Source organism: Mus caroli, chromosome 15 (genome assembly GCF_900094665.2).
Source record: "Mus caroli chromosome 15, CAROLI_EIJ_v1.1, whole genome shotgun sequence".
In the NCBI taxonomy this organism is placed as follows: Eukaryota; Metazoa; Chordata; class Mammalia; order Rodentia; family Muridae; genus Mus; species Mus caroli.
The window spans coordinates 21,405,728-21,424,996 of NC_034584.1; the positions used below are offsets into that span (position 1 = coordinate 21,405,728).

Sequence of the window (19,269 nt, forward strand, 5' to 3'; positions counted from 1 at the left end):
GCTCCGACCGACCGCCCCCTTCGCTGCAAAGTCCAGGGCTTGGGTCGCTTTGGGCTCCGGAAGTCCCACGCTGTCGCCACGTTTGATCTCCCTTTCCAGAGGCGCGGGAGACAGTCTAGAGGGGATCCACTTCTCAAGAGCTGTCCCAGAGCCATCCCAGGCACCCACGCCCTTCTTTCCCTCACACGCCCATCCCTCTGACTTCGTCACCGCAAGCGACACAACCGCTAAGACGTCGTTAGCCCTCAGGAGGGGGCAGCATCCTCCAGGCACACGCCCACCTTTGATTGACAGGGCAGATCCAGGCGCGAAGAGAGCGACATGAAGCTTCGTCATTTCCGGGGACCCAGGCTGGCCGTCTTAAGCCAGCTGCCTAGAGTTTCCTGTGCGAGTCGGAAGTTCCCTCACTTAGAAGTCGGAAGTTCCCTCACTTAGAGCCCGGAAGCCGGAGTCTGGTGTGTCTTTTCCTGGCTGTGGGCGAAGGAGCTTCTCTGGCGTTTGTGGGACTAGAAGGCGGCCGGTCGGACTTAGAAGGTTCTCGGCTGGGTGGTCTCTGTCTTCCGGGCCCGGGGATGGCGGCTCTCACGTGCATCACCTGCCGGGTGGCGTTCCGCGACGCGGAGCTGCAGCGGGCGCACTACAAGACGGACTGGCACCGCTACAACCTGCGGCGCAAGGTGGCCGCCATGGCCCCGGTGACGGCCGAGGGCTTCCAGGAGCGGGTGCGGGCGCAGCGCGCGGTGGCCGAGGCGGCGGAGGCGAGCAAGGGCGCGGCCACCTACTGCACGGCGTGCGGCAAGAAGTTCGCCACCTTCAACGCCTACGAGAACCACCTGGGCTCCCGGCGGCACGCCGAGCTGGAGCGGAAGGCGGTGCGGGCCGCGAGCCGGCGCGTGGAGCTGCTGAACGCCAAGAACCTGGAGAAGGGGCTGGGCGCGGACGGTGTCGACAAGGACGCCGTGAACGCCGCCATCCAGCAGGCCATCAAGGCCCAGCCCTCCACGTCCCCCAAGAAAGCGCCCTTCGTGCCCACGGACGAGTGCGGGAGGGCGGCGGGCGCGGGCGCACGGGGCATCCCGGAACGAGACCCGACGGAGAAGCCGCCCCGGCTCCAGTGGTTCGAACAGCAGGCGAAGAAGCTGGCGAAGCAGCAGTGGGAGGACGGAGAGGAGGAGGGAGAGGAAGAGGAGGAAGACGACGAAGACGAAGGTAGGTAAGGGGCCTGTCGGGGTTGGGGCGAGCGGGAGGCTCCGGGAGACATTCCGATGGAGACGAAGGGCAGGGTCCATGTTCAGCGATGTCGCCCTCCCCTGAAGCCCCTGGCCTGAGCCTTCTTCAGTGTTTACCTTTGTGACATCCTTTCCCAGGCTGGACCCTGACTTCTTATCCTTTTATCGCAGCCTTTGAGGGAGTGGGGTTCCAGGCCCAGGGCATCCCGCCTGGATTTAAAGATGTTTCCTGGTTTATGAGTTTTAACTAGTTCAGCAGATGGATTGTAGGCCTCCATACTTTATTTTTTTTTTTGGGGGGGGCGGTTGAGACAGGGTTTCTCTGTAGCCCTGGCTGTCTTGGAACTCACTTTGTAGACCAGGCTGGCCTCGAACTCAGAAATCCGCCTGCCTCTGCCTCCCGAGTGCTGGGATTGAAGGCTTGTGTCACCACGCCCGGCTGTAGAGGCGTATTCTTAACGGGCAAAACATGCTTCTTTTAGTTTGGATCAGGAAGGGTTACGCTGGTGCACAGAAAGCTATGCTGTTGGCACGCTGCTGTAGAATGTGTAGTTAGAGTGGCTTAGGATTTTACATTTCACTTAGTTGACTAAAAACTGAGTGAGGGTTTCGTGTTGCCTGCAAGCCTGACTTGTGGGGCTCCAGCTAGCCCCAAGGTTCCTTACTTTGTGAGTTCTTTATTCACCCCCACAGCACAGTTAATACTGACAGTGTTTGTGTTCATGTCTTGGTCGGTTTATGCTTCTGTAACCAAGTATCTTAAGCCTGGTAATTTATAAACAACATGAACTTATTTTGCCACAGTCATGGAAGATGGGAAGTAAAAAATGAAGCTACTGGAACCTTGACTGTTTAGTGAGGGCCTGCTCTATGGAGGGGTATTTTTCTAAGGCCTTACTTAATGATGGAAAAGGCAGATCTAGGGTGAGTACTCATGGAGGGGGGATCAAAAGACAAAAAAGGAGACTTGCCAGTTCATTTAAGTCCATTTCTTAGGACATCAACTCATTCATGAGGTTCCTAGAGGTCCCTGTTAAATTGGTGACTAAGTTGAACTTGCATGGACATATATAAACAGAAGCATTCATATAGCAGCCCTGCACACACCATAATATACACTAAAGTATTCCCGTGAAGTGCAAATGGTAGACAGTTGCTGAACCAGATAGGAATCCAATTAACTTGGTGTCCGGTACTAGGCTAGGTGCAGTAATGCATAGGAAAGAGGTTAGCAGCTATTTTATAGAGCTTCCCACTGGAAAAGAAAGATTAAAGAGGTTTTTATCATTTAAACTTGTCTGGGGGTAATTAAATAGCTAAAATTGAGGTCTTGAAAGAGAACTTGGCTTCAGAGAACAGGCAGAACTTGGGATATGTCCTGAAGCATTTGATGTCTGATTGTGCTTGCTTTTATCACACCTTTAAAAGTAAATTTGTTTTTCAAAACTTTGGCTTAAAGATTGGGAAGATATTGATTCCGATGATGGATTGGAATGTGAGGACCCTGGAGTGGAGGATCAGGATGCAGAAGATGCAGAGGCTGAGAAGAGCCCACCCCTAGGTGCCATCCCAATAACAGACTGCTTGTTTTGCTCCCATCATTCAAGCTCCCTCGTGAAGAATGTGGCTCATATGACTAAAGTCCACAGCTTTTTTATTCCTGATATAGAGTATCTTTCAGATTTGAAAGGACTAATTAAATATTTGGGTAAGTACAATGATTTTGCTTTTGATGAAGAAATATTTTTCAATTTGTGAGAGTAACTAGTGAGATTTAACCTGACTTCTAAAGATTGATTTCATATTTTTTCCACATGACCAGGAGAGAAAGTTGGTGTTGGCAAAATTTGCTTGTGGTGCAATGAGAAAGGGAAGTCCTTCTATTCCACAGAAGCTGTACAGGCACACATGAATGACAAAAGCCACTGTAAGCTCTTCACAGATGGTGACGCTGCCTTGGAATTTGCAGACTTCTATGATTTTAGGTAAGATGAGTTTGTGAGGTGACTTGAGGTTATATTTATACAATAGTGGATAATAAACAATATCTGCCCCCCTCTTCTGAAATTGAGTTGGGCTCACCATGCAGTGAGTTGAGATAGCACCTCAGCTTTGCTAGTATATTCCTCACCCGTATTACATGGATTACATGTTCCTAAGCTACAAGCTCACTTGAACACATTAGAAAAGGGAGGATCTCTGGCCCAGAGTGAGTGGGAATGATTTACTTTTGCTCTTGGTGATTCAATAGTCAGAACTTTACTTTTGCTGATTACTTTATGAATAGAAATTCAAAAGTTAGGTTTCACATTCTGGGCTCCCGTGAGACTTTGAATCACAGACGATCTACTAAAGAAATTGAACTGCTTGGTAGTCTATACCAAGTCTTTGGCACTTGGTAGTGAGGTTATCTCATAGATAATTCAGCTCGAATGGGAATCTTGAGCAGTTGATACATATGCAACGAGTAGGTTAGGTGTTGATGAAGGAGTAGTTTCTTTTGTCAGAGTGTATGCGAAATAGCACAGGAATGTACAAGTAAGTACCATGCCAAGCAGCCACAACCCACGTGATCTAGGTGGTCAGAAAATTTTGTCTTTTAGAACTTGCTGTTGCCTTCTCTTCCTGATTTTGTAGTTTGCAATTGAGGGTGGCGGTCAAATTATTAGGAGGTTAGAGGCATACAGTATAGGAGACAGATTTGAGTCTCCGGCGGAGATAGATAGAATCCTCCCCAAGCAAGAGATATTTATCCCTTTCAAGTTCCCTGCCAGACAGCAGTGTATTTGACCTTCAGACCCAGTGTCAAATTGGGAGTAGGCTAAGCAAACAGCAGAGAGAAGTCAAGAGACTATAACCTTAGTAACTGGCTTGAAATACTGAAGTATAGACTTTCTGATTTCTTTATCTACATCTGCTTCTTATATATTTAAGTTCCTACTCTGTCTTGTAAATTTCAGTATCTCCTATAGGCTTTGACTACCAATTTATACCTCTGATGCAACCATCTCAACATCAAACCTAGAAGTTCTCTTTAGCATTTGAATTGCATTCTGCTATTCAACCTAACCTCTTCATCTTAGATAAATGGTCATTCTGTCCTTCCCAGTAATGCAAGCCAATAATTTTGCAGTCATCCTTGGTATTTTATATTATGCTTGCATTAATTCTTAAATCTGTTTTATCTGCCTTGACATGATCTTTAGTATGTGACTTCTTTTCCCTTCTCCAGTGTCCAGGTCTAGGTCACCATCCGCTGTCATTGAGTCTTACTGCCTGCTTGATCTTACTTTTCATCCTCACTTCCTCTGTGATAGTCTCCAAAGCTAGCTTGAGAGATCTTTGTATAGCATTAAGTCATGTTAATGCTGCTCAGAATATTTCAAGGGCCTCCCTTCTTAAAGTAAATGCCAAAGTTTGATGGCCTATGATGTCCTAGGTGTTCTCACTCTGGCCATGATTCTGCTGTTTAGATTCCTGGATATTTTTCTAAAGATAGCAAGTTTGTAAATTTGAGAAGTTTTTTTAGCTTTAGCTCAGAGAGTTCAAAGACTTGAGTCTTTATTTCCTGAATGACTCAAATTTCACCGTGCCATTGTGACCTCCATGACTGTTTCATAAAACAGCAATGCCTACCTAGTCATTTTTGTCCCTTATTATCCTCATAGCCCTTATTGCCATTTCATGCAACATTGTTGCTTATTGTTTGTCCTCTTGATGGCATATAGCTCCTTTTATTGCACTGTTACTGTTTGCTGAGTGTGTTGCTCAGACTATTGCTATCAGTTAAAATTGATTACTGATGTAAATGGATAGTTCCCTGGCTAGGGATGGCTCAGTAGGAAAGTACTTGTGTAGCTTATTTAAGGTCCTGACTTTGGTTTCTAGTACTACCACCAGCAAAACCTCAACAAAAGAATAGAATTCTCCTTTGTCTGAGTGTTTTTTTTTGGACTTGATGTATTCTTTTGGCTCCAAAAATGATAAATGGTATGAGCATATATAAAAATGAACATTAAATGATTTATTTGCTTTACAAAGCAAAACTTAATAAGAAACCTTGGAAGGTTTAATAAGAAACCTTGGAAAAAAGAAAATATTTACAAGGCCGTCATTAATTGCTTATTACCTGCCAGGCATTGTGCTCACTAAGTACTTTGTGAATTTACTGGTCTAGAGAAAAGAACAAATTATAATTCCACCCTTCCAAGATAATTCTCGTTTTGAACTTGAAATTTCCCTCGAGTGAATTTCCAGGAATTAGCATTACATACCTACATGGGTAGGTCTTGTGAAGGTTTTATTGAGTTTTTGAGTGAAGGTTGGATTACATGTTTTTGAACTTTACATAAATAGAGTAGCAAAGAGATCCTTTAGATCTGGCACCCTTTGTTCAACTGTACTTTTGGGAAACTCATTCATTATGTTTTTGGTTTGTTTTTTAAAATTGAATGTTTTACCTGAATGTTTGTATGTGTATCTTCTGTGCCAGTGCTCGCAGAGGTCGGAAGAGGGACTCAGAACCCTAGGAACTGAAGTTACTGATAGTTGTGACCCATCACATGGGTGTTGGGAACTGGTCCTGGGTCTGCAAGAACCAATATTCTTAACCTCTGAGTCATCTCTCCAAACCTATTTTGTTCTATATAGTTACAGATTTTTCTTTTTAGGTTACTAGATTGAATATTCTCTAGTTCTTATCTACTGTAGTGCTTTATATTTGAGTGGTTTCTAGTTTTGAGCTGATAAAAATAACTGCTGCTCTACCATCCTGCTAATATCTGTAAATGTGTATATTTTACCTACTATGTAGATTCTAGTAGCTGGCCCATAGGAGATGCACAAACAAAAAGAAACAAAAAGATGTGAGTGTGGGCACATTCCCTCCTCTCGTGTGTTCTCTATATAATTCCACTGTTAGTGGGGGCAAGTGTTTCTTTTTAGCCATATGGCTGCATATATAGTGGTTTTACTTTGTATTTTATTATAAGCAATGTAATTGTGAACCCTCTTACATCTTAAATTAGCTGCTCAGAGGTATTTTTGTTTCTGATTTAGTCTTTTATCTATTCCCTGTTGGTTGTTTAGCTGTTACTATTTCAATGTTTATTTGTCCAACTACTTTTTTAAATTAAAATTTATTATTTGTGTGTATGTATGGCTTTGTTATGTATGCATATATGCACATGCCATGTGGAGGCCCTGACTTGGTATTGGATGTCTTCCTTGGTCATATTGCACTTTATTTTTTGCAACAAGGTCTCACTGGGACCTGGAGCTCACCAGTTGAGCCAGCCTGGCTGGCCGGCAAGCTCCTTAGACTCTCTTGTCTTCACTCCCCTGGTGTGGTTCTAGGCAGGCAGGGTTGGGCTTGGTTTTCATGTGCATGCTGGAAGGCGGGCGACCTTAGGTCTGCTTGCATGGCAGGTACTTTACCCACTGAGCATCTCGCCATCACTGTCTATAGTTAGTCCTCTGTATGTCCATTTAAATAGCAAATTTTGGATATATTTAGAAACAGTTTTATAACTATACTGTCCAGTGTGGTAATTACTAGGCATATCCTGTGGCTGCTCAAGATACGCATTAGAAATTCAGTGCTTTAGTCTCACTATCTGCAGTTTTAAAAATTCAGTTCTTGAAAGGCATTATTTATATCTAAAGTTAACATGTGAGGCACATAGAAATTTGTTCTTCTATCATCACAAAATTTCTGTTAGGCTGCAGACTTCTGGAATTTGACTATATTGTCATTGAGGTGTAACTGCACTGTATTCATATCTTCTGCATGTTTCTCTGTGCAGCCCTGGCTGTCCTGGAACTCACTTTGTAGACCAGGCTGGCCTCGAGCTCAGAAATCTGCCTGCCTCTGCCTCCCAAGTGCTTGATTAAAGGCGTGCGCTGCCCCAGCTTGGTAATCTTTCTAGAGAGAGGAAAAATGTCCTTTTAAGGGTTATTCGGTCACATTTGTTGGCAGAAAAATTCTGACAGTAATTTTTATCCCTCAGTTCTTGTAGTGGGCATTCCCTGGAAGCAGTTGGTAGCTTGGCCACATTTGCCAATGCAGGTCTCCCATTTAGTTAAGTCTCCTTATTAGTGTTATTTCACTGTTACAGGAGTAGCTACCCAGACTACAAGGAGGGGCAGGATCCTGCTGAGCTTTCGGCCTTGTCCGCAGACAAGATCTTGGAATGTGATGATGAAACCATGGAGCTGATACTTCCTTCTGGTAAGTGTGTTTGTCCAAACGAAGTTGCTTGGTGCCAGTGTAGAGTGGAAGAAGCATGTCTTCCTCAGTTACCTGCTGTGCTGAAGGAGAAAGAACGTGAACCTTTGTGTGTGTGTGTCTGTGTGTGTTTCCTCAAGTACTTGTAAACTTTAAAAGTAGTTACTTACCTCTAGGTTGACTGTTTCATTAAAATTGGGTTATTGTTTTTCCTTTTTTCTTTTCAGATTTACAGTATTTTGACTAGGTATTAATTTTTTTTAAATGTAAACTAATAGATCCATCACACTGTATCTCTCCCTCTTTCTCCCTTCTGTGTATGTGTATTTGCCTTTTTCTGAGAGTGAATTCTAGAATCAGTATCCTTACAAGTATCAAGGGCTGTGCAGATGTTTAATTGATCTTGTAAGACAAATCTGCCCTCATTTTACTAACTCTCAGCTCTTACCTAGAGAATCAGATAACATCTTAAGTAAGCTGAATATGGTGATTCTTAACAAAGCAGTGTCTGACATGTAGAGCACTGTAATCTTCATTTCACTGTAGTATATTATAAAGACATTACTGACAGGCATGAGCCTATTTGAGGATCATGCTCTGTTTGGGTGAAGTTTTCATCTGGGCTTTACATTTTTAAAAATTGGTAAGGAATACTTAATTATGTAGAAAGTACATTTCCTAGGGTCATTGAGTGTTCTAAAGTTAATCAAAGCCCCAAATGGGTATCTCTTTAGGAAATGTCTTCTCCCATTCAGATAATTAAGCAACCCCTGACTGCCTTATGAATGCTTTTCTTCTTAAACATTTGTCTGTGTGGCCATTTTGTTTGTGTCAGTTTTCCATCTGGAAATCATCTGTCCTGTTCCTTTATAACCACCAGCCCCTTCTTTCTAAAGCATGCTTTACCCTGTGTGGTTCCACACTGGGAGCCATTATCTTCAAGGTATCTGCGAGCTTCTTCTGGTGCCTGTTGCCACACACTGCTCTCCCGGGTCTCTGGATGAGTGGTGCTTCTGGTACTCCGCTCCACCACAAGACTCCTTGCTTTTACACCTTGGGAGAAGATTCATGACTATCTCCTGTGCTCCTAGAATACTGGTGATTCACTATGCTCTTATAATCATTGTCTTGCTTGTTTGCCTTCCCTCATTTCCTTTTAAAAACATGTAAGTATTTTAAGTAAATGCATATTAATTTTACCTATTTATAAGATACAGTGTGGCATATAATATATAATGATTCTGCCAAGGTGACTAGTATATTTATCCTTGCTATACTATTCTTTATGTTGGTAACACTAAACTTCTGTCTGTTGGCACTTTTGAAGTGGTTGTCCTCCATCATCATTAAGGTGTATACATACAGTGCTGTAAAACAGTAGAAGTGGCTCCTCCTCTCCCTGCTACCATTACAGTTGAGAGCACACTGTCCTGTCTCATTCATCGTAGTACTGGCTCTCACATACTTAAAAACCGGATAAAGATTTGTTGACTGCTATGGTGGCAGTGACTTTCAAAGGGAAGGCAAACTCACTTGAGTCTTAGTAATAAAGGAGTCTGTAGTAATAAAGGAAAAGTGAGCAGAGGAGGCGGGCAGGAAGTAAGAGCCGTACTTGATCTTCTCCCGGGCCTCATTACACATTTGTCACAACTCAGGAAGTAGAAATCTCTGAACAAACCTTGTATAAAAATGTAGTGGCAGCGTGTGGATTCACTAATAGTTTTTTGAGTAAATGACCTCTGAAATTTCTGGGTAAGCTCAATTTGTGCATAGATGTTAGTGTAAAACCAATTTTGGAAGAATCATACACCTAAGAGTTTGCTCTAAACTGGTTTCAAAAGCATCAGTTGTGGTACCTTAAGTGTAAATACTCAGATTGTACCATAGTCAAATCAGCAGCTCTACGGTTCCAGAAACAATGAAGAAAATAACCAGTAGAGGGCGCTCGGAGCATTTCTTTGGAATACTGTAGCTTAGGTCAGTTCCTTTGCACTTCCTGCATTCTTCCGTTTATATGGTGGAAATTGGTGTGGAATACACATTGATTTATCTGCCAGCTGGCCAGATGAAACTGCTGATGTATCTATGAGAAACACACAGTTAATCTTAGAAAATGAGATTTGGAGATACTCTAGTATTTGCGATCAGTTGCATTGGGTGTTTGTTCCACAGGAATGGACAGTTTGATCAACAGTTACATGATGAAAGGTAGATGGACAGGCATTCCCTAAGTCAGACATAACTTGTTACTGGGCAGTCACAGCCTTCTTAAGCTAATCTGTTCTTCCCAAGGCCTTCAGGTTGAGCTGCTCTAGCACCATATATGGTTTTAATGCCAGGTTCCTATTGTTAACTGACAGCAAGAATAGCTCACTTCTGCCAGCTCTCAGAAGCTGTAAGATACTCTTCCAAATGGTGCTTACAAATATACATGTTGACTTACTGCTTACTAATTACTAACTTCATCATTTCCTCATTTAGGGATAATTATCCTTGCAGATGTAGACCACCCTGGCCTACCATTGTCATTTGGAAATCCCAGTAAATCTTGAGGTTTGCTGATAGGACACTTAGATATGTGTCTTTCCCGATTAGATTTATCTCACATGGATGTTCAGAGATCATGTTTCCCTGAGTTGAGCCACAGGTACAAACCAAGGTCTTGCCATAAAAATGCCCAACACATCAAATAGCTGGTTTTAGAGAGATACCTTTTATCTCTCCATACTGGTATCCAAAGACCACAAGATTAAATTGGAAGTTTCTTTTTGTCATGACCTCAGTCTGATCACAAAACATCACATTTGGGTGTCAAGGAAATACTTTCCGAGCGTACAGGAACTCATAAATAACTTCACACTCTTTTCCATGTCAGTTACAGACAGATGTTAAAAGCAAATACAGCCTTCTACAGCTTATGTGATAAAGTATTCATATTTGCTTATTTGTCAATTGTTTTATTTACCTAAGTTGAAAGTAGTTTTCTGGGTACTATACCCAGGGTTTTACCCATGTGTGTTTCTATTTGGAAAGGTATTTGATTGCTTATATGTTAATTAATATTCATCTAAAAATCATAGCCTGCTTTTATTAGTAAACCCACAGGTGATGTTGATGCCACTGGCCTAGGGACCAATCTCTTAGGATAGTATGGGAGAATTACCTTTTGAAAACCATTTTTCTGGTGGAGCCTAGAATTAGCCATCCCAGAGCTTAACATACTTATTAGTTTTCCTTCTCAGAAGTCAAGCCAATATGATTTGGTTGCTTCTCTATAAATGGCCAGAAAGCAATGATTTTGTGTACCATTCTGTCTTTGTGTACCATTCTGTCTCTAGTAATTGGTTAGATCTGCTTTGTAGCTCAAAAACCAGTAGAGATGTAGGTGAGTGTGGCTGTGTTCCATTAAAATTTACAGACTAGTGGAGTGGATTTCAGACCTCTAACAGATAGACCCATCCTTATAGGAACTTCAAATTGTTCATCTAGTAAATAACTTTACTTATGGGTTTTATTAGTGTAATTATAGAAGTTGCAGACTTTACTTGTCCCTTAGTTTTCGTAATTTGAAATGCATGTTCTCTTTTCTTTGATTTAAAATTGTATTTACTATGGTTGTGAGTGGGTGGCGGTATTTGTTTGCATGTGCCATAGTACATATGGGAAGGCTAGAGGTAACTCTATGGGCTTGATTCTCTATCCACCTTAATGTGGTTTCTGGGGATTGAACTCCGATTGCCAGGTCAGCACAGCTTACCCAGCTCTCTGGCCCTCTTTCCTTTTTGCTTAATGTATTGCACTATTAATGGTAAGCCTGTGCATTGGTGTATACAGCCACATTTGTAATGACATCAGCATACATTGGAAATTAAAGTTAAGAATTCATTTCTCAAAGTTTTATTGTTTTGCTTGATTTCTGCAAATAACCACAGGTTTAAAGAGAATTTACCTTAATCTTTTTGAGATACTACGTGGTTTTCATCATTTAGGAAGGAGTGTATCAGCTTTGTCAATGTGGCTAAATAATACTTTGATGTTGTTAATCTTCCTCCCTGTGCATTTTAATATGTGCTGTAGCATCTCTGTCCTTCGCCACTAGATGCCAGTATTACTCCATTTGTAACAATAAAGACATCTACAGTAGGTGACAGATTTCCCTGTGTGGTAAAATTCACTCCTGTTGGAAGGCGACTGGAAGAGAAAACTGAACCAGAGAAAAGATGGTTTCATTTTTGTTCTGGTTCAGTTTTCCCATTATGGCTTGTAGACCTAATGTCAGAGTTATTCCCTTCTTCATCTTCTTTCTCATGGGGCTTTTTAGCCTTTATGTATTTTCTTAATACTGGTCTGTTTTTCCTGTAGCATATAAACACTGTCCTGGTTATTTCTGTTTTCCTACTAGGATTCCTAAGGTTTGGTGCCATTCAAGATCTTTTGGGAAGCCTTTGGTTTATAACTGACTTGAAAGACCAGTATTTAAATATTGCTCTTCTCAAAACAGGTGCCAGAGTGGGTCATCGCTCCTTGATGAGATACTACAAACAACGATTTGGCTTGCCAAGAGCTGTGACAGTTGCTAGGAATCAAAAGGCTGTGGGCAGGGTTCTCCAGCAATACCGAGCCCTGGGATGGATGGGCAGCACAGGTACATCATTCTTACATGTGTGGGTTTCGTGGGCGCTTGGGTGACAGGTTATCGTTTGTGTTGTCCTTCTGACTCCTTTCCAGGGGAAGCTTGAGTCTTACTTCTGGGACTCCCATTATCTCAGGATACTTAGAATACTTAAGTCCAAGACTCCATGACTTAAAAAAATTAATATTCCTGGCCTAGTAACTTAGTATGCATCATGAACCTTTCCAGAAGATAATATCTATAAAAAATCTTATAAATTCCATGCTGAAATTATCTGGAGATAACTCAGAAGTTAAATAGTACCTTAGTGGAGCTGTGGCGCCTAACATGGCTTATGTAGTTTCACATTATAATCTCTTACGTCATGAACATTATTAAATTTCACTTCTGCTTGCTCATTTGTGCAAGGGAAATGATCAACAGGACCCACCTTAGAGTTGAGAGGCTTGTCTGTCACAATGCATGTGTGATGTAGTGTACTTAACTACAGTTAGCCCCCTTTGGCAGTTTTTCCCAATAGAAGTAGATTGCAATGAGTAAAGCTGACAGCTGAAGTTATTAAGCTTTGAAACCACAATGTGCTGTTACTTAACTCTCATACTGTGCTGTGCAAAACTGTCTTCTCTGCTCTTCTGGGAAATAAAGTCCAAAGGAGGTAGTGAAGATAACTTGCTCCTTTCTGATGTCCCAGAAAGCCTAGTGCCTAAAAACATAGCAAACATCACTGTTTACAAAGTTCTGATATACACAGTTCTTAGATGCATGTAGATCTCTGAGCCCCATTGCTTAGAATCCCCACATTAGATTCTGTCTTTAAATATCAGAACCCACTTATCCTAAGCCAACTTTGGGAATTCTAGATTTGACTTCCTCTGATAGTAAATAAGAGATCAGTGCCTCATTGCTTACCATCCTCCCAACCACAGGAGCAGCTCTCATGCGTGAACGGGACATGCAATATGTACAGAGGATGAAATCAAAATGGATGCTGAAGATAGGAATGAAGAACAATGCCAACAAGCAGATGCACTTCAGGGCCCAAGTGAGATTCTGAGAGGAATGGGAAACAGAGATGCATCTCCCGCTGCACTTCCCTCCTTGTCTGAGGACAGGGAAGCCAGATTGCCGAATGGTTCCTTTGCTGCTACTTCATTTGTTCTGATCTAATAAAGTCAAAATCATGGTTGTCTTCAATGTCGTATTTGAGCAGTGTTTAAAGCTTTTAAGTGGGGCTTGCTTGGGCTTGCTTGTTGGGCTCCAGGACCTGAATGACCTCCTGATAGTTGCTTTCCTGCCTCAGCTTTCAGATGCTTTCTGGCTGTCAGCATAAGGTGGGAAATGTAAGTGATTTGTCTAGTCCAAAATTAGTTTAAAATTTGGAATAACTCATTACTTCTTGTCTAAGGGACCTTAGTCAGGGGCTTTGAGGATTATATAAGAGCAAAACTGAATGTCACTTGTGAATGTATGTGGCTTAGGAAGTTGCCCATGTCTCTGGGTGTGTTAAAATTCAGAAAAGGAAAGAACAGAACATGTTAAGGGCTTAGTATGCAGGGTTTTTATTTCCAAATAAGAACGAAGAATGACTGCCAGCTTTTAAGTAGTTTTTAGGACTGCCTCACAGTTAAATCTCTGAAGAGATTCTTAATTTAGGTTGCTTAGGAAGGCACTAATAATACACTGGCAGGGAAGCTAAGCTCATTCATTGAGCTGCCTTTGGGACTTTGAGAAAGTGATACACTTTGTGCATTTTGGGGGGTGGTTCTTTTAGTCCTTTTATCTCACGGCTTGTGAGGGCTCAATGAAACAGAGGACCCATTCCATACTAATATATACTTCCCAGCAGTAGGTTTGTGAATAAAGACTCTTTCAGTATACAAAGTGCCATATCAAGGTCAAAGCTAGGACGTTCCTGTGACACAGTGCCTAAGGATCCCATAGGCTGAGGTTGCCTGGACCCTGTGCTAAATGACCTTTGCCAATCTTATTATGATACTTAGGGTATAAGCTACAGGTCCTGATGTAGAATTGAACCCTGTGTCACTCAGGATACAAATTCACTATTGTTTAAAAAAAAGGGGGGCTCTTTGGTTTGAATTCTATTCCTTCATCTTTTCTATAGCCTCCCCACAGAAATACTGGGTCTCCTGACATCTCTGACATATATTTAAATCTATATCTTTATATAGTATGTTTCAGGTGGTGTTTTCAATTTACATTCTATTAAATATGTATTCTATGTGTAAATATGTGTTAGATCTCTTCTAGGTTTCTTTTCATTCAACAACTATCAGGCATCTAGCTCATTCCTTCTAACAGTTACCTGATGTTCTTCCACAGTGTGTTTACCTCCTTCTGCTGAGTGTATAACTTGGTTGTCTCTAACCCATCAGTACCGTATCAGGACCTGCAGTGTGTACCTCCAGCTTGTACTTGGTTTTATATACACACCCTGTCATATTTTACTCCTCTTTCCTTCTTCCTTTCCCTTCTGCTTCTTACCACAGCAAATTGTGGTGTGTAACTGAGTGAGGCAGTTGTGTTGGTATTTATTAACCCCTCAAATACCAATGCTACCCCCCTCCCCCCAGTTTGTTTTATTAGCTATCTTTCCCATCCAGCAGGAGAGACTTTCTGATTTTAAGTACAACCTAGTTTTTCACTTCTGTCCACATAAAATATTACTATATTATTATTATTAATTTATAGGCCATTTTGACTTGTATGAAGGCTTTCCTCCTGGGAAGTAATCCCAGGACCGGGTATAGCTCTACCAGGTTGGCTTGTGTGGCTTTAGCTGGAGACATCAAGACTGGATCAACAATATGAACTAACCAGTACCCCCCGGAGCTCGTGTCTCTAGCTGCATATGTATCAGAAGATGGCCTAGTTGGCCATCAGTGGAAAGAGAGGCCCATTGGTCTTGCAAACTTTATATGCCTAAGTACAGTGGAACGCCAGGGCCAAGAAGTGGGAGTGTGTGTGTGTGTGGGGGGGGAGGAGAGTGGAGGGCATGGGTGACTTTTGGGATAGCATTGGAAATGTAAATGAAGAAAATACCTAATAAAGGAAAAAATACTAATATTAAAAAAAAAAAAAGACTGGATCACAACTCAAGACAGCATAAACTTGTTCCTCTCCTTGCATGTAGCAGAGGTACCTGGTGGCCCGGTTTCACTGTCCATCTCCAGAATAGACACTTGATGCATTCTTTCTGTGTTGTATTCGACAAATTAATGTTTTACTGAACAGAGGCAAATTTTTATAATTTGTCATTGTAAAATATAGTAGTATTGCTGTTTCATAGAGGAAGAAATAGAAGTTCAGTAACATTTTAAAGGAGACTAAGGATAGAAGCCTGAGATGATTCCTTGCTCAGGCTTCCTAATACTGCTTCAAGCTTGGTTCCAGCCAGGGTCTGTTTCCCCAGATTCCCCAACAGCAAGTTGTAATGGTGTAACCGAGTGTGGGCTGATGGTATGCACAGAGAAGGGTGGTATAGTTACAGATTAACCCTGAGATAAACAGCTTTGGTTCTGCTTCTTTTCCCCATGAGCTGGAAACAAAGTGTGTAGTCATCCATACAGATGAAGGATAATGCTTGAGGGGTGGCAAAGCAACCGCATGAAACAAGGTTTCCAAGTGACCAGGAATAAAGCTATTAAGCCAGTTGCTTTGGTGGGGTTAATCAGAGGAAGTGAAGCCATTCTGTTGTGGAGTTTCTATTAGTTTCTAACATACTCTAAGAGTCCCCAAGTGATGCTAACAAAAGGTGTACGTAATTCAAATTTGTTTAAGATATAGTTGACAGTCATTGTTTCTTCCCATGTGACTATCCTCAAGCTGAGGTGGGCTCAGTTCTTATGCAGAGCTTGGTTTAGAGACTGGGAAATAAGTACAACTTATAATCTTGGGGATTTCCTCAGAGACATACACACTATGTATGTATGTATCTATGTATGTATGTATGTATGTATGTATGTACATATAGGGCTGGGAGGAAGGATATATTTCATTTTAGTTTGTAAACCATCCTCCAGGGAAGTCAGGGCAGGGATTCAAGGCAGGAACTGGTACAGAGGCCATGGAGGAGTGCTGCTTCCTGGCTTGCTCTTCAAGGCTTGTTCAGCCTGCTTATTGAACGTGGGACCACCAGCTCATTGGTGGCACTGCCTACCGTGAGGTGGATACTCCCGCATCAATCATAAAGAAAATGCTACAGGCCAATTTAGTAGGAACATTTTCTTGTTTGACGTTCCCTCTTCTAAAATGACTCCACCTTGTGTCAAGGTGACATAAAAGTAGCCAGCACATGGAGTAATTGATTTTCCCTCCAAGATTGGCAGAGGAAAGCCTGTGTGGCTAGGTAATGCGTAGTAGGATCACATTGCCTGTGTGAATCCCCAGGGTGGGCCATTTATGAATATCTGAGTATGAAGCCTAAACTACGGTGGAAACCTCAGCAGTTAGAAACTCAGGGCAGTGTTCTTATAATCTCATTTATCTTCTTTGTTTTGGGACAGTACAGACAAAATATTTCCATAAATTGCATGGCAGCTACATGTCTCTTGTTCCTTCTTTGACTCCTAGGTCTGCCTATCCTTTAATGATGGGCTGGACTTCTTTACTCTCACAGTAAAGTATAGAAGTGAAGCTGCCAGTTTCGATGGGAGTCATTAAAGGCAGTTTGGCTTTTACTTTTCTTTCTTGTGGTCTTGACTGCAAGAAATCTTGATTATCCTGAGGAGTTCATATGGCATGGAGTCCAAGGCCACATGGGACTTGTGATAGTCCCAGATAAAATCCCAGCTAACTGCCAGTACCAACTACCAGCATCTCAATATCTTACATGGCATTCACATATAACTTTACATAACAACAGTCCCTACCAGTTTCCAAGCATAATCTTAAGATAGAGTCAAGTAAAAAATGCCTGTGAGCCTTTCTCAAGTTGAACAATGGAATTGATGTTACAGCTCAGTTAATTCCTAAGATTTACATTACTAAGTTTACACACTAGTAACTAGAATGCATTATTCATAAACTCTTTGTCTTCCACTTTGTGTTGGAGTTTATCAATATACATCTAAGGTCTGACATTTACACATACTATTTCAGCTCATCTTCATGTCACCCTTGAGAAGCAGGTAGCACTTGAGTTACAGGAGAGGAACGTTAGATGTAACAACCCAAAGCCACACTGCTCTCAGTCACTATTCTATGCTGAGAAATGGGAGTCCCTTGGAATTATAGAACTTTAGATTATGGTCAGAACTGATTTAAGTCAATACCCACCATTTAATACTTTAGTTTTGAGTTGTGGTAACATGTAAAAAATCTGTGTACTCTGAATGGTACAATGTAATGCCTTCATGCAGCATGTTAGTATCTGACACCAGGAAGAAACATTTCTACAAATACTCATGTGTTTGCTAACCACTATTCTGAAAACTGTTCACAAGTAGTAAGGTGTGTTTGTATTTTTGGTTTTGGTGTGTGTGTGTGTGTGTGTGTGTGTGTTTTGCCTGACTATATTTGTATTGTGTATTATGTATTCCTGTTGTCCGTAGAAGTTAGAAGAGGATGTTAGGTCACCTAAAACTGGAGTTACAGATAGTTGTGAGCCACCATATAGGTACTGGGAACCAAACCTGGGTCCTCTACAAAAGCAACAGTTCTTAACTGTTGAGCCATCTCTATAGCCCAATTTGTTTTAGTATTTTCTGAATAAACACAGTAATTTTTTTAAAGAGGGATTGAAGAATATACAGTTAGCATATCCCTATATTTAATAAATCTATATTTGGGTAATTAAAACTGTACTGAAATCATCCAAATTGTGTTTCTTAAATCTGTAATTTTGATTATGTTTGGAAAGATAGCTTAGTGGTTAAGAGCACTGGTTGCTCTCCCATAGGACCCACGTTCAATTTCCAGCACCCTGTGCTGGCTCACAGCTTATCTGTGCTTCCAGTCTTAGGGGAGCCAGTGCCCTTTTGCCTCAGCAGGGCACTGCATACATGTGGTGCATGCAAACATTCAGGCAAAATACCTGTTCCCAAAATATTTTTTAACATTTAAAGTTCTGAATTACTCATTATTATTCCACTTAGTTTTTTATTAAACACCACACCTGGCATTCCAGTCTCAATACCATCACACTGAGAGTCGTGTATTTCACATATGTCAGATGGTTCCAGTTTCCCTTTTCCAAACACAGTATCTGCAAAGGTGGAAGGTAAGATTCTAAGTGAAGAACTTTGGAGTTCCTGGGGGTATTTCCTATTGTGTACTGCATGGGAATGAAAATACTAAGTTGACCATAAACCAAGTGAATGGAAACTTAACATTTGAGATCGGAATGACTTATTCCGAGACGTCTCTAATATTTCCTGCTTTTAGCACGTGAAATTGGGACAACTTTATAAATGTATCCTCCTTCATCTTGAAACTTGGTGGTGTGATTCCTGGACATTCTTACATGTATATACTGTGAAAATTCAGCAACAGGGTTAAACCTTAGAAAGATGCTACATGTGATTTATATAGATGAAGTCATTTAGTCTCTAAGCAGTTCTGTGGACACAAAAAAGTCTTGACAGTTAATGAGTATGTGATTCCAGGCACTAGAAGACGGCACCTACTACTAGAGAGAGAGCACTTCACACTAACAGCTGTAAAGGGCTTTCTTCGGGTTATATTGTTCTTTTAAGCTGAGATCCTTTTAAGAGTACTCAAGTTTCTTAAGACCTTTTGTTTGTGATAGTTGCATTATAAATTATGACTGGTCAATTAAAAATGTTTATTTATTAAAAAGTAATAAAATCAGGGCTGGAACGTCGTTTGGTTGCCAGAGTGCTTGACTATCGTGCAGGGGGTTCGATCTAGGTACTGCATAAACTGATTAGGGCACCTCATATCTGTGATCCAAGCACTCCAGAGGTAGAAGGAGGATTAGAAGTTCAAGATCAGCCTCGACTATATAGCAAATTCATAGCCAGCCTAAGATACATGCAACTTTGTCTCAATAAAATAAAAGCAAAGAAATCATTATTTGTTAATGTTAATATTTTTTTCATAAAAATATAGCACCTGAAGCTATAGTGAGATGAGAAAGTTTAAGCTGCCTTAATCTGTCTTGTGGTGCTACAGCAATGCCACGGATCAGTTTGTAAAAAGAA

The 19,269-nt window shown here is 41.5% G+C and overlaps 1 protein-coding gene across 1 annotated transcript; it reads left to right on the top strand.

The window, feature by feature from the left end:
- The first annotated feature begins 393 nt into the window (after positions 1 to 393).
- Znf622 (zinc finger protein 622) lies at positions 394 to 13,282 on the top strand. The gene is made up of 6 exons (XM_021183533.1): positions 394 to 1,209; positions 2,689 to 2,937; positions 3,052 to 3,214; positions 7,346 to 7,458; positions 11,957 to 12,100; positions 13,015 to 13,282. The coding sequence occupies exons 1-6, from the start codon at positions 573 to 575 to the stop codon at positions 13,140 to 13,142; spliced, it is 1,434 nt and encodes a 477-aa protein (XP_021039192.1). The 5' UTR covers positions 394 to 572; the 3' UTR covers positions 13,143 to 13,282.
- The last annotated feature ends 5,987 nt before the right edge of the window (positions 13,283 to 19,269 follow it).